The sequence below is a fragment of the Lagopus muta genome, chromosome 2 (assembly GCF_023343835.1).
Source record: "Lagopus muta isolate bLagMut1 chromosome 2, bLagMut1 primary, whole genome shotgun sequence".
Lineage (NCBI taxonomy): Eukaryota > Metazoa > Chordata > Aves > Galliformes > Phasianidae > Lagopus > Lagopus muta.
Window position 1 is genome coordinate 19,702,876 of NC_064434.1, and position 24,134 is coordinate 19,727,009.

General features: G+C 39.8%; 1 protein-coding gene across 24 annotated transcripts in view; it reads left to right on the forward strand.

The window, feature by feature from the left end:
* DLGAP2 (DLG associated protein 2) overlaps window positions 1-24,134 on the forward strand; it is a 459,829-nt gene that overhangs the window by 144,291 nt on the left and 291,404 nt on the right. For 3 of the 24 annotated variants that reach the window (XM_048936877.1, XM_048936880.1, XM_048936883.1), the window contains exon 2: window positions 12,325-12,496. The exons of the other annotated variants lie outside the window; for them this stretch is intronic. In XM_048936877.1, coding sequence (XP_048792834.1) covers window positions 12,439-12,496 — 58 coding nt within the window. In that variant the 5' untranslated portion in view covers window positions 12,325-12,438. The remainder of the gene's footprint in view (window positions 1-12,324; window positions 12,497-24,134) is intronic. 24 annotated transcript variants of the gene reach the window in all.

Genomic DNA, 24,134 nt, shown 5'->3' on the forward strand with positions numbered 1-24,134 from the left:
ACACAAAGAAGAACCCCAGGCACCTGTACAGGCTGGGAGGAGCGGTCCTTGAGAGCAGCTCGGCAGAGAAGGACCTCGGGGTCCTGATGGACGAGAGACTGAATATGAGCCAGCAGTGCGCTCTGGCAGCTCGAAAGGCAAATGGGATCCTGGGCTCCATCAGGAGAGGGGTGGCCAGCAGGGACAGGGAGGTGATTGTCCCTCTCTACTCGGCTCTTGTGAGGCCCCATCTGGAGTACTGTGTCCAGGTGTGGAGCCCTCAGTACAAGAAAGACATTGAGATTTTGGAAAGGGTCCAGAGGAGGGCGACTAAGATGATCAGGGGGCTGGAGCACCTCCCCTATGAGGACAGGCTGAGGGAGTTGGGCTTGTTCAGCCTGGAGAAGAGAAGGCTGCGGGGTGACCTCATTGCAGCCTATCAATACGTGAAGGGAACCTACACCCAGGAGGGGAGTAAACTCTTCAAAAGGACTGACAACAGCAGGACTAGGGGAAATGGATCCAAGGTGAAGGAGGGAAGATTTAGGTTGGATGTTAGGAGGAAGTTCTTTACTAGGAGAGTGGTTAGGCCCTGGAACGGGCTGCCCAGGGAGGTTGTGGATGCCCCGTCCTTGGACGTGTTTAAGGCCAGGTTGGACGGGGTCCTGGGCAACCTGATCTGAATGTGTATGTTTGGTGGCCCTGCTAGGCAGGGGGGTTGGAACTACATGATCCTTGAGGTCCCTTCCAACCCGGGTGATTCTGTGATTCTGTGATTCTGTGAAAAATACTTCAGAAAGTTAAGAAAAATAATTAAAAAAAAAAAAATCATGTAATTAACAGATTTGATGTGATGAAGTACTGAATTGCTAGAACAGTGTATCTCAATGCTTGTGTTGGGCTGATGTGGACCAGCTGCTGGGCGCCCACCCAGCCACTCTCCTGCTCCCTCTCCTCAGGAGATATGGGGTAGAAAATGAAGTGAAGAAGCTCATGGGTGGACATACAGAGGATCACTTACCAATTGCTATCATGGGCAAAACAGGCTTGAGGTGGGGGAAATTAATGTATTGTGAAATAAAAGTAGGTCTAGAAAGCAAGAAACGAAGATGAATTAAATTAATGCCTTCTGTCCCATGGCACCTTTTTTCCCAGGCTCAAATTCACAACTTTGTTCCTCCCCCCCAGGCAGTACAGGAAGGGGTGTGGGAAGGGGTGTGGAGGTCCATGCTAGCTCCCATCAGCTGCTCCTTTTTTCGTCGCTTCTCCCCTCCTCCAGCATGGGTCTTTGGCACGGGCTGTAGGTGTGCTCACTGTGGACTCCTCTCCACAGGCTGCACCTCCAGCACAGGGCCTGCTCCTGTGGGGCTCTCCGCGGGCTGTGGGAAAGACCTACTTTACTATGGCCTCCCCACTGGCCGCAGCGTTTTTGCTCCTTCCTTAGCACCCTTCCACTGATGTGCCACCAGTGTGGCTGACAGGCCCAGCTGTGTCCTCCAGTAGGTCTGTTCTGCAGTTCTCACAGAAGCCCCTGCAGCCTCCCTGCTGCCAACACCTTCCCACCTACACCCACACCGTGCAGTGCTTTTTTGGGAAATGTTTTAAATGTAAAGTTCTTAATATACGTGGTTATCACTCCTTAGGGCTGCAATTTAAGGAGTCTTAGGTAATACAACTGATGTGTAGGTAATGTGTAGGCAAACCAAATAGAAAAGTCAGTATTATAACCTTTCTCTGCTGTTGCATCCTGCCTTTTTCTCATGAGAGAGAAGCAGTGGAGGACAGACCTGGATGAAAAATGAAACCCTGATCTGAAATTTCAAAGTTGTCCCGAATTTCCTCTGTTTAAAACTTAATCTTTTTTATTCTGATGTCTTTGGAGATTTTGTTGCACTAGTTTTAAAAAGTGTCACAGAAAATTTCCAGGTGAGGAAACCCAGTTTTTAGTGAGGTATTGAATAACTATTTGGATAAATTTCATAGTGTTTCTGCTCATAAAAACACTCTCAGATACTTTTTGTGGAAAAGAAAGCACTCAAGTTTCAAAGCATGGATCAATTACTTGCAAAAGTTTTCAATATGAGGAAGAATATATTTTTAGAAGCAACAAGCTTCACACTGTTTTTCGTTTTGTTGTCCATCTCCAACATGATCCAGACCCTGTGAGATAATACTGCATCCAACACTGTGCAAGTCAAAGCAGTGTGTGTGGCTCTGTGTCCTAACTTCAGCCCACAAAGAGGGCATGAGCATCTTAGTGCTGGAGAAGACCCAGTCTTACTCACAGAGAATGTTCTTCAGATTGAGTAGAAATGTTTCACCAGAAGGCAGCCAGTCCAAATGCTTTCAGCACATTTTGCAGCAGTTTGACCTCCAGTAGCTTCCTGCTGAGGCGAGCAGCAGCTAGCATATCTCCTCTTCCATAAGAGGAAGCTTGACTTCGTCCCTTGATGTGAGCTGCTCCCTGCAGTGTGGTGGTAAATTATCTTATGGATCACTCGACTGAACCTTCATAGTAATACTGAGGTTCTTCCTGTCCAGCGAAATTACTTCATGTCTTCAAGGAAGCGTCACAGCAATGGAAGAACTCCACATTTGAGTGATTTTTAGATTTCTGCTGACAGTGACTCCTGTATAAGTCCACAGGAGCCTACTTGAGCCTCATGTAGCCTCCAAATACAGAACAAACACTGGGCCTATTTAAATTGATTTCTATGAAACCAAGTCCAAATTATAAAAAAAAAAACTGTACGATTTCAAAAAGAAAATTAGAAACAGGTTGATTGTCTTTGACCATAAGTGATATGGATAGTCTATATGATTATCCTTAAATGATGCAGTTAATCTGGATAGATTCACAGTGAAGGAATGTGAGAATGAGGTCTGCACTGTGGTGCACTGATGTCAGGAGATGAACACCTCAGCTTTGGAAAGCTGTGGTCTACCATAAGAGCAATTAAGAACCTCTGCTTTCAAAAATTCAGTACTGGTTTGGAAGCCTTTTTTTTTTCATTTTATTTTTCAGTCTAACTCATCATCTCTGGCTTCAGACTTGCTTATAAATCTCAACTTACTATGAATTGGCTTTAATTTTCTGAATAGTCATATTCATTTAGCCACAATGCTGCAAAATAAGGAGGAGAATGTCAAGAAAAGTAATTCCTGAAGGTAAACTAATGGCTTGTATACAGACAATTAAACTTACAAGGAGATGCACATGGTGCAGGCTTACTCTTGCCAAAGTTTCACAAGCAGGCTCTTGCAGATTCTGGACAAGAAGAGTTGCCCCGTGCTGTGTCAATCTGTCTGTGTCTGAGGCTGACTGTCTCTTGGATGTATGGTTATTTTTCAATATCAGCAGCTTTACTTGGGCAGAAGTACTATGCAACATATTGTGCATTTCTGCCTTGCTTAGAATACTTAGGGCTAAAGGCATCTCTGGCAGTAAAATTAATGTGTCCTTTTTCTGCTTTATTTTATTTTAAGTAAGAGAAGTAGTAAAGTTGTTCACAGAGACTTGCATTAAAAATAGAGAATGCAAAAATCCAAATGAACCCACTTCTATATGCTCACAATCAATTTGTTATATGCCAAAGTGATAAAACACCTAAAGGAAGAATGTTGCACTGTGCTGTCGTGGAACTGGAGAAGGATATTGTGAATACATTTGTATTTACAAAATCATCTCTCCTTCCAAATAAGACTTGATGCCTTCAGATTTTAGGAAAGCACCTGTTCCTGGGGTGTTTATTTAGGCTCACTTTGTGAAATCTTTCACATTCGTTCCATTACTGAGAATGTACAGACCTATGTATATGTGGATCCTGTGATTTAGTAGTTGGCAACGCTGCCCACAGCAGGGGGGTTGAAAGTAGATGATCTTTAAGGCCTTTTTCAACCCAAGCCATTCTATAATTCTATGCATATGAATATGTGTTTGTGTGCATATGTTTATGAACAAAGTAATGTAAGCCAGTTTCACACTGCCACAACCTGTCTCAGGCTTCATCCGAGTACACGTCTGAAGTGGGGAAAGAACACTATCCCATTTGTACATAATAAATGGAGGCTCAGTAATTTCTCTCATATCTCTTAAGAAACCTTTGGCAAAGGAATTAGACCTGTTATTCACCAATCTCAGGCTACAGCTGTAGCTGTAACTGCTGACCTGAATGATGGACACGGTGCAGTAGTCTTCAATTTTTCTTAAATATATCCATCATTTTCTTCCCACCTCTGATCACTGTGTGTGACAAAATTCCATGAGAGCCAATATGGTTGATGTTTTTTCTCCAGTAACTGCTGCAATTTCACATATCCTGACTCAGACAGCCTTAGCTACTCAGGCAGTTGAGATCTCTGGAAAGTTTATGCTCATATGCATGTGGGATCTGACCATAGTACGGATGGAAGATCTGGTACATATCTTTTATCCTGTGGTACCTAGAACAGAGAGTAGGGAAATTCACTGTGTTCCCTCAGCAATACGTCTAATACAGTTTTGGGACCAAACACCTCATTAGGATCACGGATGGCTGCTACCTAGACTTGAAATGTTTAGGAATAGGTTTGGCTCTTAGCTGATCTAGTGAGAGTGTAAGGGATGGTCTTTTCTAGCTTGTCCAGTGTGCAAGTCATCTTCACAAATGCATGTCAACCTGACAAGACTAAACAAATCATTACTGGGAATGCAAGGTGTATTCCTAATGACAGAATCATGTTTAAATTCCATTAATGCAATAAATCTAATACCAAGTAAAGTAGCTATAAACTGTGATAGAGAAAGCATTTAGTCAGATTGTTTGGATAGGCTACTAGGAAGTATCATACATAGTAAAAATAAATGTCAAGTATGCTTCACAGATAATAAAGACTTTATTGGATAAGCTATAGCTAATTTTCTCATGAGATCTGTCATCACCATTCTATCTAATTTAATCTAGAATTGCTGTAATACATGGTCACGCTGTAGACATCAGAAACTCTGTATCAAGTGTTATGGCACCATAACTTCCTTTCTGAGTGCCATTTCTTAGTTTCACTTCAATCTGAATTTAAAGCATGACTTGAGAAAATATTAATCATTTCCCTTTTTAACTGCCTTGTGTGGAAAATGAGTAGGGGGTACAGAAAAGGGAGAACAAACTTCATATTACTGTAACCTTCCTTCATTTTATGTCATTGTCTATCAGGAAGCATAAAGCTGTGACCGCTGTGATGGACAAGAATCTAGAATATTTGAGATCACACAGCTCTTTTTTCTGTTTGTCTAGATACAAAAAAGAAGAGTTGAGGATATTCCTTAAAGATGCAGCCTAGCACTGAGTCCTTCAGAACAGCATGTTTTTGTCATTATTTCTTATTCCTTCTGTATACTCTACTTGCATGAGAAATAACCCAAACATCAGTAAGATGTTTGATTACGCACGGAAGAACAGCACATATAAGCAAAGGTGTAGGATATCAGTGATGATCAGTCATTATCCAAAGCCCAGAAAGGCAATGACAGGGCCTTAGCATTGGTCCTTGTAAGAGCAAGAATAAATCCCACTAATTTGTATCTTTAGAAAAAAATAGGGAATGTTAACTATTTCTTGTCATATTCCACATCTTTTAAAATATTTTTCTCTTGAATGTGTACCTATCAATTTTAACTTTTTCAGGGATATGTAACTGGAAGTAGATCCTGTGCAGGCAGCAGTGTATTTGTGACACTGTCTGCAAAAGATAAGTCACTGTAAGAAAGTGAAGTGCTTTCGGCTCTGGTGCATGGACTACACAACATGTACACACTCTGGTAGTGTAAATGAGTGTCTTTCCCCTCACTTTTGTGTTACATAACAGCAAGACTGTCTTTTCACAAATGTTGTACAGCACAGCTGAACACAAATGAGCCACAGTCAGTCCTCGTCCCATTTTTGTTTTGAATCAAGTCTGGCAATTGTCTGGCATACGCCACACTTTATTAATTACAGGCGTGTGTCTGTTCTTAGGTGCATCCTGATGCAAGTCATTAGAGGGCTGGAAAATCACTGCATCCTCTGACAGAACTTTGATGCCTGGATATTTATGATGGAAACCAGAACTGATAAAAAAGATGTAATGCTTTGTCTTCAGTTTGCCCTTCGAATATTTTTACTAACATGGGTACTCTGTACAGAACACCAAGAAGCAGCCAAACAAGCCTTTTCTTTTCAGATTAAACCTTCTCTTTCCTTTCTACTGACTGATACATCTTTTTAGAACCCTTAACTTTTGCTTGCAGATGGGATGTCTCATACTTTCATCTGTTCCTTACTCCTTGTGTTTGTGACCAAACTTCTTTGAGGCAGTTAATTGTCAGGGGAGGGTTGGACATCCCCATGGCATGGAGGCACACAGTATTACCAGGAAAGAGCCTGGTTATTCAGAGGATGGCTGTAGTCAGCTTCATTTGGGTTATACAGCATGAGTTGGAGTGCTGCTACCTTATCTGTGGCCCAGGGCAATGGACTCTTCCTATCCTGCTTTTGTGGGAATGGGGTAGGAGCCACTTGAGGAGGTAACTGCTCCCTGATTTCTCTGGCATTCCTTTCAATAGAGTTATCTCCAGCACTGGGTTGCTCTGTGGGTAGGAAGTATCTTTAGGAGAGGAGGCCAAGGGTTTTGAGGCTGGTTCAGCTGGCAGACTGTCCCTGAGGCTGCCACAGCCAGCTCTGGGCAGAAAATCAGGGAAGAGAATGCAACTTGTGAAGCTACCAGCTGGCTCAGGTCTCTCGGTCACGTATTAAATAAAAAAACAACAACATAGCTTCAGTTCTGGCATAAGGAGATGAGCCTTTTTTAACCCATTCTGTGTGGGGGTTCAGCATCTTAAAAATAGTCACTGCAGCTGCGTGCCACAAACCTGGAAGTAGGAGGAAGGCTGAGCAGACTGGGAGCGGTGTCTCAGTGAGGCAGTATCTCCCCACTGCCTTTCACCATTCTGGGGTCGCCTTCTGCAGAGGCCACAACAGGGTCCCACAGATGGGTTGGGGTCCAGGGGAGTGCAGGAGCAATGTGTCTGAGGCAAGTGTGAAAATGGTGCAGAGAATTAACAGCATGTTGAATGCAGCTTTCAATTATTCATTGAGAGACTACTTCTATTCCTTTTTGGCTTTATCCTTAGAAGCGCAACCATGCGTTTGCTACAGATTTTATGGATTAGAAAATCATAGGATTAGCCAGTCCATAAGTTTATCCTGATGTATACTAAGTAACTCATCGAAAAAAAAGGATGCTTCATATATAGGAAATGAATAATTAATTTTGTTTTCCTGCTTTAAAAAAATATAATCCCTAGGTGCTTTTCTGTTTTCTGCTGAAGCTGAATTTTTTTAGTCCTCTGACAATGTCTTACACCCTCCAATATGTCTTGTTTCTATGGAGACACCAATGAACTGCTGCTTGCGTTCTTTTGCATATCACAATACGAGATTGCTTCAGAATTTTTCCCAACGCTTCACTCACTTCCCTTATAATTAGAAATTAATCAATAGGTTCAGTGCTCTGGTGTCATGCGCTCACATAAACATGCACAGACATATATGAAGCCTGCGAACCTGCCTGCAAATGCTGCGTGTGCTTTCAAAGTTTTGTTTTACAGAGCAGCACGTTTTGTCTTGGGGCTCATAAGGCTGTCATTCGAGCTGTGTTGGATAGCAAGGGTGAGAAGATGGATATCTTGTGTGCAGTGGACTAGATGGGAGGAGGCTGGGACACTCCGTGCTTTTTAAGACCAGGAAGGAAGTGTAGAATTCTGGCATGGCCTTAAAGCACACTGTTAAGATCTTGGACTTTTATTTCCTTAATATTATGTAAGCTGTTGTTTAGCCCCATTGAACTCTTTTGATTTTTATGTGAAACTTGCCCCCATGCCTCACTTATCAGATAAAGAATTATTGTATGCTGGTCCTTTACATTTAATTCTCCAAGCCCTGTTCTTCCTCTCCAGCATGCACGTGGCTCCTCTTCAGGAAAGCAGCCAGTAAGCACATGTGGAGCAGAACACAATGCAGAGTGTAAGAAAAAAAACAACCAACAACAAACTAAATTACATCATTTCTTACTGAAAATTTTCTATGAAGTAAACAGTATTTTTAATTATGAAGAATGAGTGAGACTGAAATGATACCAGACTGGAAGTTGCACGCTACTATTAGTGAGCCCTTTCAAGTCACTGACAATCCTGTTCCTACTGCACTGTAAGAAGAGGGGATTTTTTTCCCCCCAGTTAAATTGCACAGGTGAAACAGCCCCGGACTTTGCTATTACCATGAGCTCCTTGTTATTGGTTCATATCATAGTGAAATAAATTTCTAGCAATAATTCAAAACAGCATTAGCAGAGGCCTCATAACCGATAAATGCACAACGCCTGATGATGGCAACAGATGATGTCTCATGCTCAGTTTACACACGCTTGCACTGAGATGTATGCTGAGAAACTTTTTTCATGTTTTCTTTGTACTACACAGCTGTCTGTCTCCTCCTGCTGTCTTAGACTTTGTGATCTCCTCTAGACAAAGAAGATACGTTTTCCATTTTTTGCAGCTTCTGATGGATTACTGATGCTGAAGTGTAGTTCTTAAATTCTACACCAGTCAGTAATCCAGTGAAAAAGAGAGTTTTGATGGTACACTGCCGGCTGGTGTTTCTAGCCAGCATGTTCACATATGTATTTATACACACACGCGTATATGTGTATGGGTATAAATATGTGTGTAAATGTTTGCCTTTTGTTACACTTTCTGCTGTCAAACTGAGAAGCAAATCAAAACAAAACCAAACCTTTTTTTAATGAGATTTCATAACGAATGCTTGAACTCCATGAACATATATTGTATTCTTGATTTATTGTAACTATTCAGTATTTTTGTTAAATATACAGAGGGCAAGGTTTAACCTCCAAATGAACCAAAGAGCAGTACTGCTTTCTCAAGAATAATTACTGTAGCTATGCAAGCTAGCACATAACAGTTAAATATATCCTTGCTTTTGACAGAAGCTAGTGGAGCTGGAACAGAGATGAACATAGCTTATTAAATATAGCTCTTATGAAGACTGCTCTATAATTACTGTGATTTTTCTTTGTATCATTATGATCATAGGCTGATCAAAAACAATGAATCCTGTGCTTTCAAGAGGCTAAGAACTATTCAACCATATACAGAGATCATACCTAGAGTAACAGCCCTGTTAGCTTGCTTTGAGTAGTCTATGTAAATAATGCACTATAAAGGTTAAGTAGGTCCTTCCGCTGATGGCCCCTCTCCCACTGATGAGAGTTTAAAGCTGAGAGAAGAATGCTCTGAGCAGGACCAAGAACACTTTGTTCCACATACATATCCACGAGCAAATATTTTGTTACTCTTTTTAACTGAGACCAGCATTCAATGTATAAAAAGGGATCTGCTGATTTTTTATTTTTTATTTTTTATTTTTTATTTTTTTTTCACATGTCTGGAAGTGGTTTTTGAGCTGAAATCTTCTGAATGTAGTGACCTATATACCCAAAATGTTATGAGAATAAAAATGCCCAGTTGTCCTTTGCTATCATCTCCAGCACTCCAACACATCCAAAATAGATCCAGGGACCTGGATTCAAATATTTTCCATCTTTTCCAAATCTTGAAAGATTTCCATGCTTTCTGGGTTTGAATGAAGAGCAAATAGCAAGGACGGGTTCCTGTGGTCTAGATTATTTCTTGTTTCCTCAGGTCTGTGTTGACGGGACTGGGAGGCAGCAGACCCCGATTCTGCTGTGGGAAGCAGAGGGAAATGAGAGCTTTTCAGCCAAGACGCTGCCCAGTGCAGGGGCCCATTCAGGACTGCCTTTGCCTGTGAAGCTTTTCCCTTCGTGCATTTGCTGGCAATTAACGTTTGAGGTGCCAGAATTCTGGCACTTAAAATTATAGCCTCTAGCTTCTACCTAGTAATAAAAAATAATGATTTTATTTCCCTATTTTAGATTTCAGGCAACTTAGGTGCATCAGCATTAATTTCAGACATTCGGTATGAAAAAAAATAAAGGGCTTGAGAACAATCAGTAATTCCGAAGGCAAAGTTTGGGGTTAAGATGTGCTGTTCTTTACTGCTGTGCTCATAGAGCTGACATGAAGACGAGGATGGGCATGTGTGAGATCAAGGCTGGGTGTGCTGCCTTTTTGTGCAACCACTCGACAGTTCCTTCCCTGAACCAATCCAGCTTTGTATTAAAGACATTAGTTCCGTTGCCTTGGCTACGTGTACTGGAAGGCTTATCTGGAGCCTCACGTTCCTGATGGTTGTTATATACCTTCTCATTTCTAGCCTAATTTATTCTCAGTTAGTCTGTTTGCAGATCACCAGTGTTAGCTAAAATCAGCCTTTCCTTCTCTGTGTTTATCTGTTTTTAATGTTTAACAGAGAGACACTGCTCCTGCTTCCCTTAATTGCACTGCAAATGTACTTGGAAATGTTTGTCTGCTGTACATTCATATATATTCACACTATCTGTGTCTATTAAGAAACATAATAATATCTTCTATTTAATATTGTTTGTTAACATGTGTCTTTCTGCACAGTTTTTGAGCAAGTTAAATTGTTTTATCAATTGCATGGAGTTAATTCAAATATTTCAAATCTGTTAGGGTAACTATGGTATGAAGCAGTGAGCGTGACGAGATTAAATAGAAAGGAGAACCGAAGTAAGCAGCCTAAATCCCATTTTGAACCCAATCCAAACATTCCTGTAGGTTCGGTTTAAACAAGAGCACTTACATAAACAGTCTGCTTTTCCATGCCAAGGTTTCCCAAACAGCTTCTTGGTAAGGCCACAATTAAATAACAGTCAATTCTACAAGTAATACCTTATTGAAAGTAATTAAAAGGAATGATTTTGAGAAACAGCCTTGCTGCAGAAAAACCTGGCTGATGGCACATCCCAGTTGTCTGATGCAGTACCATAACAATTGGTCTCTGTTTCAATCTTATTTAACAAATTCATTAATAGTATTAAAGAAAGCAAGTGAACAGCATGTTAATGAAGTCAGCAGATGATGTAAACAGCAGGAAACAGAAATTAGAAGATACTTAGAGATTAGAAACATGAGCAAGAGGCGTTATCAATGCATCATAATCAGATTGAGAAGGAGTAGAAGCTAATGCATCTGGGATAAATTAATTCAGAACTGATTTTACATAACCAATACATATTAAGTCTACAGAAATATACATGCTAGATTATGCTAAAGCTAAATTAAGAACCAGTTTCTGATCAATGCAATACCTGAAAAGGCAATGCTGTCTTTAGAAGAATGTGTAGCGCCAAAGAGCAGACAAGTAATTGCTGAATTACAGCAAATAAGAACTGGTGGTTAAAAAGACTGATTTAAGAGGAAAGAGTGAAATGTAATGTCTTTGACTAAGCAAGGTATGGAGATGAAGACTGGAATAATCTGCAGCCCTGAAATACGGGTAACATTTAAGCAAAATATGATATTTTTAGCATTGCCAAAAATTTTATTTCATTTCAGGAAAATCTTTTTTATTAGGTAAAAGCAACCTGTTACCATATTACATCAAGAATTAAAAAATAAATACATTGAGGCTGTAAAGACAATGTAATGCCACTAAATGGAAACCTAAAGTTGGCTGCAGGCTGCTGCTCACTAGCACCTGGAAATGCTGAGTCCCTCATGTGTGAGGGACATGTCCCTCATGCATGCCTCAGTGTGAACGTGCATTGCAGAGGCCCTAGCCAGTTATATCTAACCTGTCATTATTTTCTTTTTTTCTTCTTCCCCAACAATACCCAGTTCATAGGAGAGGAGACTTCCCAAGTGCTCCGTTCAGTGAGCCCAATCCCACACAAGCTCTGAAATACTTCCCCTTCCCTGCTGTGGTGACGCGCGCGCTGCAGGCAGGCTGACAGCCACCTCCTCCAGTTAGGACATGCAATCATCAATACCCTTTTGAGCTCACTGAAAACATGACTAACCCAGTTCTCATCTCATATGCTGTCAAATGCCACTTGGTGAGTCTTGCTCCTGTTCCAGCTGGAGATGGTCCCACACTGGAATTTGGGAATCTGATTTTCGTGTTCCAAAACTGAACAAAGAATCTCATTTCTAGCCTCAGTCTCCTAAGCTGCAGTCATGTCTGTAAGTGAAATGCTCAAACACTAGTTGTCTGGGAAAAATAAATGAGTGATGATTTTAAGAGAGATGCTGTGGCTACTCAGTGCAGTAGCTGCAAGTTTTTTGGTGCTGTTCCCAGAAATGCTTCAACCATGGTGAGGAGCTCAATTCTCTAATTAAAAAAAAAAATTGTATCAAATATTTTTCAGCTTTACACTCTCAAATTAAAGCTTAAAAACCTCCAAGGAAGGAAAGGAGGCCAGATTGGAGGGGGAGGAGGTGAGAGGAAGGAAGCGGGTGGAGAAAACCACTATATTCCCAAGATGCAAGGAAAGTTGAAAAGTAGAAGAAAAAATATATTAAATCAGTGTAAACTAAGAGGTAAGTTTAAGGCATTTTTTTTTTTTACATTGAATGTATGTTTTGTTGGGGTATTTTTAGCAGTAAAATGCTGTGTACTTTAAAAACATTTTAAATACACTAAAGTGAGGTAATTGCTTTTTCTTCATTTTGTGTGCTATAAAATTGATCTATATTTTTATTAAGACCCATCAAAGAATGTGTTGTGCTGGGAGTTTGGTACGTTTTTGCTGTTGCTGGTTAGAACCGTCTGTTACCTCACCAATGACCTACATGAAGTGAAGCAACATCCCACGGCAGCAGGCAGGGTGTTTTGTTGTAGAGCTCAGCTGCAAAAGTTAATTGTTTATGGAGATTTAATGGGCATCATGCTCCTACTTACCTACATCCCTGTCATTCAGCAGTGTATCGGTATAGCTAAGCAAAAGAGGCTCTAAAGTAATAGATTTTGGTATAGTTAGGAGGAGAGTTGACCTGCATTCTTTGAACTGAGATCAGATCAGTGCCCTACGTTGCCTATTAGTGTTGTTGCTACTACTGCTACTTGGTGTGCTGCCTATACAGGGGTTGTATAAGTTAAGTTTTGATCAGAGACCACATGCCAGCAACTGAATAGTAAAGTCTGGTGCACTTAAAAGCTCATTTATTCCTAGAATGTTTGTTGCTGTGCTGCCAGGAGCCTGCCAGAGAAGCAACAGAATAAAAATATTGCTGATTAATACGACTGTGCTTGTGTTGTAACACCATGTGATACTAAACGCTTTGTCACAGATGAGTTTAGAGAGGAAAGGAATAGAAATCTGTAAGGAGTGGATGCAGATGTAATGAGGTTTCTCATGGTTGTGTCAAACAGCTGGGCTGAGTGGGAAGGCAGAGATGTTCCCGCAGCTTCCAGTACTTACTTACTGCATATACAGACCAACTTATGTGCATTATTTTTATCTTTGGAGTTTGGGAACTGGGTAGAGCAAGTGTGTGAGTGACATCAGCTGTAATGAAGAGAATCCATGATCTTGGGAGCCGATGGTTATGGTGAACACAGGAGAGGGAATGCAGAGAAATTGCTGCCACTTTCCTCTCTGGTCCTTGTGAAGCTTTCGCTGGGTCTGATTCTCTTGGGCTGGAGGTCATATTTTGTTTCAGAGCTTCTATTGTCTCTTTGTTCTTGAATTTATCCAATCTTGTTCTTTGACCTGTTTGCTTTATTGGTTTGCTTTATTGGTAACATGTTCTGGAAATGGATTCTGTAAATTAAGTGTACTGTCTCTGTTTTGAGCCTGCTGTTTGAGAGTTGTATTGATTGCTTCAAGTATTTTTAATGTGAAAAGTGAATAATATTTCTCACAGAGATGCTTATCATTGCCACCTTAAACTGTCTAATTATAGGCTGAAAAGCTGCAGCCTGCTTATATTTCCCTCCTGCTCCATATGTCTGATTATCCTTGTCCCTCTCTTTGTGTTTTCTAGCCCTTCTATATTTCTTCAGTGATGTAGATGAAAATGTTAGAGGTTTACTGTTTTCTGAAGACATGTTTGTCTAATGGCTATTTCCTCTTCCTTTCTGTCACCATTTAGACTTCCTTAACTTTTCTAAATATTATTTTCAGAGTTGAACTGAATGCTTAAATATTTCTACAGATAGCAGTTACATAAATATATGCATGGCAGCTGTGCACTTCAAGATGAATATATTATGAATGAAGAGCTTGAATTCCACAGTATTTGTACTATTTTTATTCAGGCACATCCTGAGAATTTAGTATCAAATGGCCTAATTCTGCTCTGACACTAAAACCAGTGAATTAAACCAGAAACTCCTACACAATTCAGTAGGATCAGGGCTTGTCCTGCCTACTGTAGAACAAAGCTCAACACCACTTTTAGAGCTGCTCTGAATTGTGTATGAATCTAGACGTTCAGAGAAGGAAGCTTGGGAGGGAAGTAACCAGGATTCTTGAGCAGATGTGATTGTAGGATTGGAGAGAGTTAGAAGACAGCAATGGATGAGCAACAGGAGCCGGAGGGAGTGGGCAGAAGAGTCAACTGCAGACTCCCAAGAGTGGCAGGCTGTCATGACGTGATCAGGTACTCTGACATGCATCCTGAAGGTCATCAGTGCCTAAATGGGAATGTAGCATCCTAATTCAGCTCTGTGATTTTCAGCCTTAAGGAAAATCAACAGAATGGGAGATGGTAGAAATCAAGCTTAAGGTCAGACTAGGTATCTGATAGCTGTAGTGGTCTCTATTTTGTTCTGTATAGATTAATGGAGAGTATTTTCCTCTGACATTTAGAAATCATGTCTTATATTTTAAACAGTCTTAAATAATTAATATGTCAATTTTACCACAACTCCATCTTAACACAGAACTATCAGACCAAAGAATGAATCATACTCTTCTCAGTACCTGGCATCTATTCTCCCTTCTGTGAAATTTTTGAAGACTGAAGGTCCCTTTTAAGTCCATACAACTTATTAATGGACCAGAAGAAAACAGAAATGTCTAAAAGAGGTTCCGTGTGGAAAATGCCCTGTTTAGAGATTTTTTGTTTAGTGAGACACTTTTGCTCATTGCTAATAGAAGTAGCAGAAAGATAGCCTCAAAGAGGCACAGCCCAGGTTGTTAAAAATTCCATCAATAAAAATGAACCCTTTCCTTGGAATCTAACAGCAGGCTATACACATCAATGCATTGGTATTAATATATCATTCACCAGTTGTGTTACTTCAGCTTCACTTCACTGTGAACGTTCAGGTATAGAATGCTTTGAAGAAATCTGGGCTAGCATTAATAAAGGTATGCATGGCAGCATCCAGGAAGAAAACGTGCTCCTTATGCAGCTTATTTGAGAGTTTATCCAAATGTGTAGAGTGAATCTAGGCAACTAATAGCAAACTGGAATAACAAGCAACGAATGCTTTCTTCTATCACTTGTCTTCATGAGCCTTGGTTCATCTTCTGACTTCCCACTTTAGACAGGTAGGACCTCTCTGACTTTACATGGGGCAAGTTTTAGTAATGTTTCAGCCCTTTGTTCGCTGCAGTGTTCAACCAGCTGCAGCTGGATCAGCCAGTGGAAATGAAATGCATATATGAACTTAAGGACTCTTTGACATGAGTTCTGACAAATATTCTGCTGGTAACTGGAAATACTGGAAGCTTTGTTACTGCACACTGTCTCTCTTTGCCAAATTCTTTTTCTCCCCCCCAAGTCTAACAGTGCACCTTCTCCCTCTTGCCGTGTGTGACTCTTCCCTTGCATCCCCAGAAGCCTGATGTTCTCTGTTTCCTCCCCAAATCTATGCTCCTCCATCATCACTAGGGTTAAATAATAAGCATGCATGATGCTAAAGAAAAGGAATGAGGCAAAAACTTTTCTTCTTACAAAGTGATCCAGACTGTCAGATTAGCTTCAATATATGCGTCCTTCCCCATGCCACACATAAAGTGTAGCAGATAAAACTTCATCCATAGTAGAAAGGGAGAATGCTGAGTAGACTGGAGAAAGCAAGGCATCATCTTCTTCTTTATGAGGTGTTCCAGCCAAAAGTAAAGATTCTCTATCCTCTTTTTTATAGAATCACAGAATATCCTGAGTTTATGCAAAAGGTGTTGAATGCTTAGACTTACCATGACTTCCAGATTTTGGGGGATTTGTACTGTTTTTATATGTTTCAGACACTAGAAGTGCGTATCAATATTAACTAACATCTTTTCTAAATTTTATGGCCTTTCAGGAGGTAAGGAAATGGAATCTTCCTCATGCCCAGTACTCACACGAGTTGCTGTGTGCTATATATAAGCAGGAGAATGACTGGTGCTGTAAACTGAAAGGCAAGGAAGGGATGGATCTGAAAGACATTCTGTGTCTTGATTCTCTTGACATCTGTGCCAAGATATAGATAGAAGAAAGAATCTGGTCTTGCTTTGAAGTAATGAAGCAGTGTTGGTTCTCTAGAATACAGGCAGAATTGAATTTTGGAATAGTTCCTGTTCCCTGCAGCATGGCTAACTGTGCTCCCTACAGGTAGACCTGAGGAAACAACAGATTGCTTCTGCAAAGGCAGCCTGTGTAGTGAAGCAGGAGAAAAACATTCTGATGGAAAAAAGCCTAGGTACTATTATTTCATATTTCCACAAATGGAATAATAAAGCAATTCTGAAATACCTTTCTGACCATGCAGTGACCTCTAAATTATATGTACAAAACTGAGTAATTTCAAACACTGTCCAATTATCTCATTCCAATATGGCATTTTCAGTAAGAGAAGGATTAGCCAAGGAAGCAAGGTGGACTGAATCTTCAATTAAGAACCATCTTTAGTGAATAGAAGCTTACCATATTACTATAACCGTTATTTAAAGAAATTGCTTGTACTGGCAAAGTTTTGTTTTATGCGAATGTTTGCCTCACAAAGCTCCCTTGCAAATACGAGAATGCTAACAATTTTGGCTTAGAGAAAACTTTTAGATTTTCAGGGAAGAAATGCTACATTCACCTCCATTGCCAAAGGTGCCTTTAAGTTCATAGCTGTGCACTTCTCTTCTGGGAATGCAATTGTGATTTCAGCTTTCATGATGGTAGTGTGTTCTTAGCGGGTGGTTACAGTTGAGTTACTTTGTAGAATCACAGAAATTTTTGAGGTTGGAAGGGATCCCTGGAGACTGTCTAGTCAAACCCCACCTGCTCTAAGCAGGATCCTGGCTGAGTTGGCCGTGGCACTGCCTATCTCAGTCAGGTTTCGGATATTTCTAAGGATGGAGACTCCACAGCTTCTCTGGGCAACCTGTGCCAGTGAACTCCCTTACAAGGAATGAGTGGCGATCAGCCTGTAATGCTTTGTCTTCGCCACTTCTTCACGGCCACTCTCTGCCCCTGCTTCACATGGGATCCCTCCCACAGGACGCCATCCTTCCGCAGCTGATTGCACGTGGGCTTCCCACAGGCTGCAGCTCCCCCAGCCCTCCTGCCCCACCGCCAGCTGCCCTTCATGGGCTGCAGCTCTGGCCCAGGCTGCTCCTTCAGGGGTATCCATGGGCTGTGGCTTTCAGGCCTCATGCACTGCTGCACTGTGAGCTCCTCTGTGCTGCATGGGGATCTGCTCTGCATGGTGCACATGGGCTGCAGGGGACGGCCTGCTCCTCTATGGGCCTCTGCTGGGCTGCTGTCCTCTCTGCTGAGGCCTCACCTGCAAACCCCTGCTTGGTGCATTTGCAAAGAGGGGTTGACTCAGCCCTTCACTTTCAACATGCTATCTGAACAAGTTCAATGGATCTCTGTCCCTCAGTTGAATCCCATGCTGCTCTAAACGAGCTAACTCACAAGACTAAAAATCAGATACTCTCTAATTTTAGACTGCTGCAATATTTTTCCCTCATTTCAGAGTAATTTAGACCTGGATTGTCCTAGTAGCTTTGTTAGGGAAGTAGCAATTCCCTGTGTCACTGTGCTTCCATCAGTAATACGTTCAGTGCAGGAGGGTTGCGTGCTTTTTTTCTCTTTAAAGTAAGCATGGAAGATGAAGATGTAGGGGAAGAGCCTTCAGCTGTGGTTCGTGACCCAGGAGGCCATCCCCAGCATGATCCAGGCAGATATCTAGAGCAAAACTTGGAGGCAACCACAGTTCATTACTTTACTTACAGAACATTAATGCCTATATTTAAGTGAAGATTTTTCATTATACCCTGTTAACTCATAATAAATGTTTTACTGAGGAAATTATTTAGAATCAAATTTATTCTTCTCCACAGTAACCTCTTTCTGCACCTTCTATTATGAAAAGCAGCAAACAGTTTTTGATACTGTAATTTGCAAGCTTAGGTCATCCTACAAGGCTATACGTGGTGCAAAGGATAAATATCCAGCGTGATTTCTGAGAGCATTTTAGCAGCTGCCAGTGTTTTCATCAGAGTAGAACTGAATAATACATACTTCCGTTAGATGGATGGCCCAAAGCCATTATGTCGTAATCCTGTTGTGTCTGAGTACGAAAATGCATATATCGGGAGGTGTGTCTGCTGCCTATAAGAAAATCTTTCGTGTACCAGATTAATTACTTACTCTTTGAAGAAAAAATTGAGATTAGTCCATGCTCACGCAATGGAGTAAAGATAAAGAAAAGCCAGTATTTATTCCAGGTAACTTTTTATGCTTTGCTTATTGTGGCAGAAGTAGTGGTTACTTACTTGTCTACTGTGGACATAAAGGCACAGAATATGTCTAGCCTCCATCTCACAGAAATGCTCAAAGTAAGCTGGAAAGAAAGGTTGGATGGAAATTCTATAAAAAACAATATTGCTTCTGCAGCAGTTATCAGGAATAGTTATGTCACTCTGTGAAACTTTCTAAATAGGAAGGTGAGGTTGAGTTGTGCGATTTCAACAACAAAAGAATGCGTTCACATGTTTACAATTCCCAATCTTAGGTAGAAGGAAAGGTAGTGTTCTGTTCTGTTTGATAGCAATGGCTTTGATTTTGGTTTTGTATGTTTCACTATGCTGCACAAGGTATACTTCACAACTGTGTTCATTCTGTTTTCCAGAACAATTTTTCTGTCACTGTGCTACTGCAGTATATACAATAGAATTCCTTTTCATATATGTCTTCATTTGACTGATAAATTAATGGGATAATATAACTGAGATCACAAAGAATTTTTTTGTGTTTTTGTTTTCGCATCTGTGCAGGTGTACATGTATTAATGACAGATGTATTGTGAGTCATTCACATCCATCCTAGAAGGATTTCTTCCTGATTCAGATCTGTGTAGATATATATCAGTGCTGCAAAATGACAGCAGAATGTCTTTACATCTGTTTTATGAAGCCAGAAGTCTAAAATGATTGAATTACATCAAATTATTGGAAGTGAATTCAATGAATATGTTTACAAAAATATAAATTCTAACCATGTCCTTGTATGGGAATATATTTTTTGTGAGTTTATCCATCGTATGGAATCACTCAGCAATAAGTTTGTGGTGGCCATATCTTATAATCTATTACATACTCATATGGAAGCACCAATTCTGGCTCTAAATGCAAAGAAATACAGAAGGCTTAGGAGTTAAATGTTCTCTTGTCAAAATAAATGCTACACTCTATGCAGCTTGCCCAAGGGCGTGATGGACTGACATATCACACTAAGGCTCATTTTTGCAGCCTATAATTCATGTGATTAATTCTGGTGTAACTTGCATCTAATTGAAACTATTGAACCTTGGTTAAATTAGGTGGATCAAAGGGATTAACTGAAAAAGAAGAACAAATTCATTTCCTTATTTTGTGAGCAGTATTCTTACATGATTTTCTAGTTAAAATTGTCACAAGACAGGGGTTTTTTTTGATACATGTAGTATGTATGTATGTTTCTCATACAGTACACTGTAAGACTGCATTAGTAATCAACATTTTGCTGTTTTTCCATTAATGCTTTCCAGTTATTTTCCCAAACTGCTAAGCTAATTTTCTCCCAGGTGTATAGTTACCACTGAATCCTTTACAGGTGAACTTTTGCTAGATAAAAGTGTTAGTGAAAACAAAAGCAGGGCTTGTTCTAACTGTAAAGGAAAGGAATTATCTGTGAGAATGGGGAGCTTGCACATTTTTGTTGTTGTTTTTTGTCCAGTGCTTTTTTAGCATATTTTGCTTAAAAACAAACAAACAAACAGATGCTTCAAATGTGTGAGGCTGAAAACACTGTCGTGTGACATTAACTTGAAAGGATGCTAAAAGCTGCCAAAGGCTGCAAAAGTGGCTGAAACATAGTTTTAAGCATAAGATGAGGAGTTCATTCTTTTAATGTTCTCTCTGTAGTTTAGACAAGTCCCTAATGGTCGACCCTTTATAATTTTTATTCTCTCTTAGTGTAACAGTGACAGCAAAAGACCACTGGGAAATAATGGTTAGTAAACAGCTTTTAATCCTGACTGATGTTCATCATCTTTCTTTCCAGTCTTACCAATATTTGTCTGAAACAATTGGCATAACCAGGATATAGCTTTAAAATAGCAATGCCATAAAATATTCTTTAAAACAACTCAAAATAAAGAAAGATGTTTATCCTAGAAGTAAAACAACCGTATGCAAGAGAGACTGCAAGAATGTAGTAGAGGGCTGATTAATAGGATCACTAGATAAAATAACTGCTTATGTTCAACGCTGCCGTATTTCTTATATTATAGACATATGGAAAGTAGGCTGAAGAGTTCAGTATAAGATTTAAAATAAAATCAAGCCAATGTAAATTACTGCGTATGCTGTATAAGCACAGATGCTCTTGGAAAGACAATTGCTTCAGCATCGTGGGTTCAGCCAGTCCCTGGATATTCTCTACAATAATTCAGTGAAATCTGTCATTACTGAGAGTTGATTATGAAACAATTTCAGAGGTTAGATGTAAAAACTTTTTATGAGTTTAAGTGAACAGTATCTATTAACTTTTCAGTATTCGTCAAAAGCACACAGACTATGTTTAGGTTTTCTAATATTTGTGAATAGATTGAGTTTTAATTAGTTATCATACCTAAACAGCAATGTAACAATTCTGGTAATAATTACCAATTGTTGACACTTCCTGAATACTGATCTGGTGCTGCAGGATTACTCTGGCTTGGGAAGGACAGTAGATTCACACATCTCAAAGGAATATTTACGATGGGAATGTGAAAATATAAGCTGACCAGTGGTTGACCTTCAGTCTTTGGGGACTTCATTTCAAAGGAGGTAGACTAGTTGAGAACCTGGTCACTCACTGTTCAGAGAACACTTAAACCACCTCATCTCTCCCACTGCAATACTATAATTTTTCTGCCTAGTATGTTTTCCTAATGCTTTATCTAGTCCATACAAAAGCTTTTGAACACTTCTGTACTTTTGTATAGAGATTATTTTATAGTCCATTAAATTACAGTGCTGGGTGGTTAATTTAATTTTAGCATAGCTTCTTGAAAAGGGAGCAAATAGCAAGAAAGCAGTCTTCAAGTAAAAATAACAGTAGACAACTGACTTCTTGCCTCTAATTAAAAAAATGGAGGTCAACTTCCATGCTGCACCTCCATATACATTATTTTCTGTAGAAGCACTGGCACAAAATTGAAAAGGTCAATGATTCATGATCCAATCCCAGCAATGATCCAGAATGAGGATGCCTTTCTTGATGATCGAAATATAGGGAAGTATGTATCTGTATCTCTCAGAGCAGCAGAATGTCTGCTGTGTTACCTTCAAGATGTTTATATTTCTCAGGCGTCTAGTGTTATCTGTGCCACTGATGTGTCTTAAGTTTGTGTATCTAAGTTTGTCTTACTAAGAGGAATATTTTCATGTGTTTAGGATATTACACACTTTCCAGTTCTCTGCAATTTGTTATACTTCCAGCCAGGTTTTCTTATGACAACCAGTTGTCTTTGACATGTCTCCTTATCAAATGCTTCTTGAAAAATGCATGCTGTCCACGTCAGTTTCTTATCTATCATAGCAGAATTATCTTAAAGAGTTCTATCAGCCTTGTTATGCAACACACTGCTATTATATGTTCATATTGGCTGATTCTAATGGAATTAAACTTTTCTTAGTACTCCCTTTCCAGTTGCAACAAAATTGTTTTCCATGTGTATTAAAAATGCCCTCTGTCATGACTTCTTTGAATAGTGGGCTGTGGTCTCAGTTTTTAAGTCATTCAGGGGCTTGCTTTACTATCACAGAATATTGACTGTGAAAGCTTAGTAAATGCTTTGCTAATTGGAAAGCATTATTAAGCAAATCACAGTCATATACTTCAATGACAGAAGTAAATTTTTATAGAAATGTGCAAATTTCAGATTGGAAAAAAAAAAAGCCCATAGCAAGTTTCAGACAGCACAAGAGTCTAAAATTCAGAAGAAAACTGCTGTTGTTAGTAATCAGAAAAGTAAAAGAATGTTAAAGAAAATTAGTATCACCTTTAAAAATAAGGTCCTTAAGGCTTGGAGGACTTGAAAGACAAAAACCCTAACTCTAACCCTCCCACTTGGGGAAAAAAAAATATTTATTGTATTCTTCATTGTTGTGTCATAGGCATCATTGCACTTTAATACTTGAATTGCAGTTTTTAATAGATTATCAACTTGAATATTTATTTTTGAAAGATATACAATATCTAGGTATAAATCCAGGTTTATTAGCTGTTTGTTAATTTATATAATTGAGGCAATTATAATACTAAATAATAGAGTAGAAGGAAAAGATAATATAAAATAATGGATTATTCCGTCCATTTCTGTGAGCCATAGCACAAGAAGGACATGGAGATGTTGGAGTGGGTCCAGAGGAGGGCCACAAAGATGAACAGAGGGCTGGAGCACCTCTCCTATGAGAACAGGCTGAGAGAGCTGGGGCTGTTCAGCCTGGAGAAGAGAAGGCTCCAAAGTGATCTGATAGCTGCCTTCCAGTACCTGAGGGGGCCCACAGGGATGCTGCAGAGGGACTTTTTATAAGGGCAGGTAGTGGCAGGATGGGGAGAAATGGCTTTAAAATGGAAGAGGGTAGATTTAGACTAGATATTAGGTAGTAAGGGTGGTGAGACACTGGAACAGGTTTCCCAGTGAGGTCATGAATGCACCTTTCCTGGAAGCACTCAAGGCCAGGCTGGATGGGGCTGTGAGCAACCTGGTCTAGAGGGAGGTGTCCCTGCCTACAGCAGGGGATTGGAACTAGATGATCTTAAAGGTCCCTTCCAACCCAAACCGTTCTGTGATTCTGTGCCGAAGTGAAAAGAGACTTAGGGAGACAGTAAAATAATAAAATTTTTTCATACATATGAGGGGTCAGCTTACTTCCAATACAGGTGTTCTATGGCCGTGTGAAAATAAATGGTAGAGATACTGTAAAGTTTAGAAATGATACTTCACTTTTCCACTTATTTTCGTCTCGGAAGGAAGGAGTAGGTCTGAGAACATATCTGTTAGAAGATGGAATATTATTCCAAAGATCTTCTCCCCAAAAATCTGAACAGTCTGAAAAAAAGAAACAAAACCAAAGCACTTCTTTGGAGAGCTTGAAATTCCTGTTTTTCAAATGTTGGAGGTAAGTTTTGTCTCCTAATTGTAACTGAATTGGTCATTATATGTGTGAATTTAATCTCAAAACAAAGTAAGCAAGCACTTAGCTCACTGTAAATCACTCACACTATGAAACACTGGGAAACAAGCCATTGATTTAGTAGTAGGTGTGTGGTTATATACTATAAACTTAGCTAATATTTTGGTGAAAAGTGGACATTGTTGTTTTGCAGGTTATCTCCTAAACTGAGAACATTATCAGTAAGTTGAGTGCTGGAACTTGAGCAAACTGCAGATCTTTTCTTCCTTCTTTCTACTTAAATCTGTAAGAATTCTGTTCTGCTGAAGTGCAGTTACTGTAGGGTACAGAAACAAGTTATACTTGGTTAAGGTAGGAACCACAACTGAGACAAACCTACATTAGATACACATTCCGCTTTAGAGAAACAGACATATTCTGACATTATTTAAAACATAGATATATTATTTTCACTTGAAGAGCTAACTAACATAATGGAACTTGACTCTTTGTTAGCTATTTTTCCCTTGTGAAAGAAGGTATATATCAACCCATTTAGGAGACAAATTATTTCAGTAGCAATCTCATTAGCTGCTAAT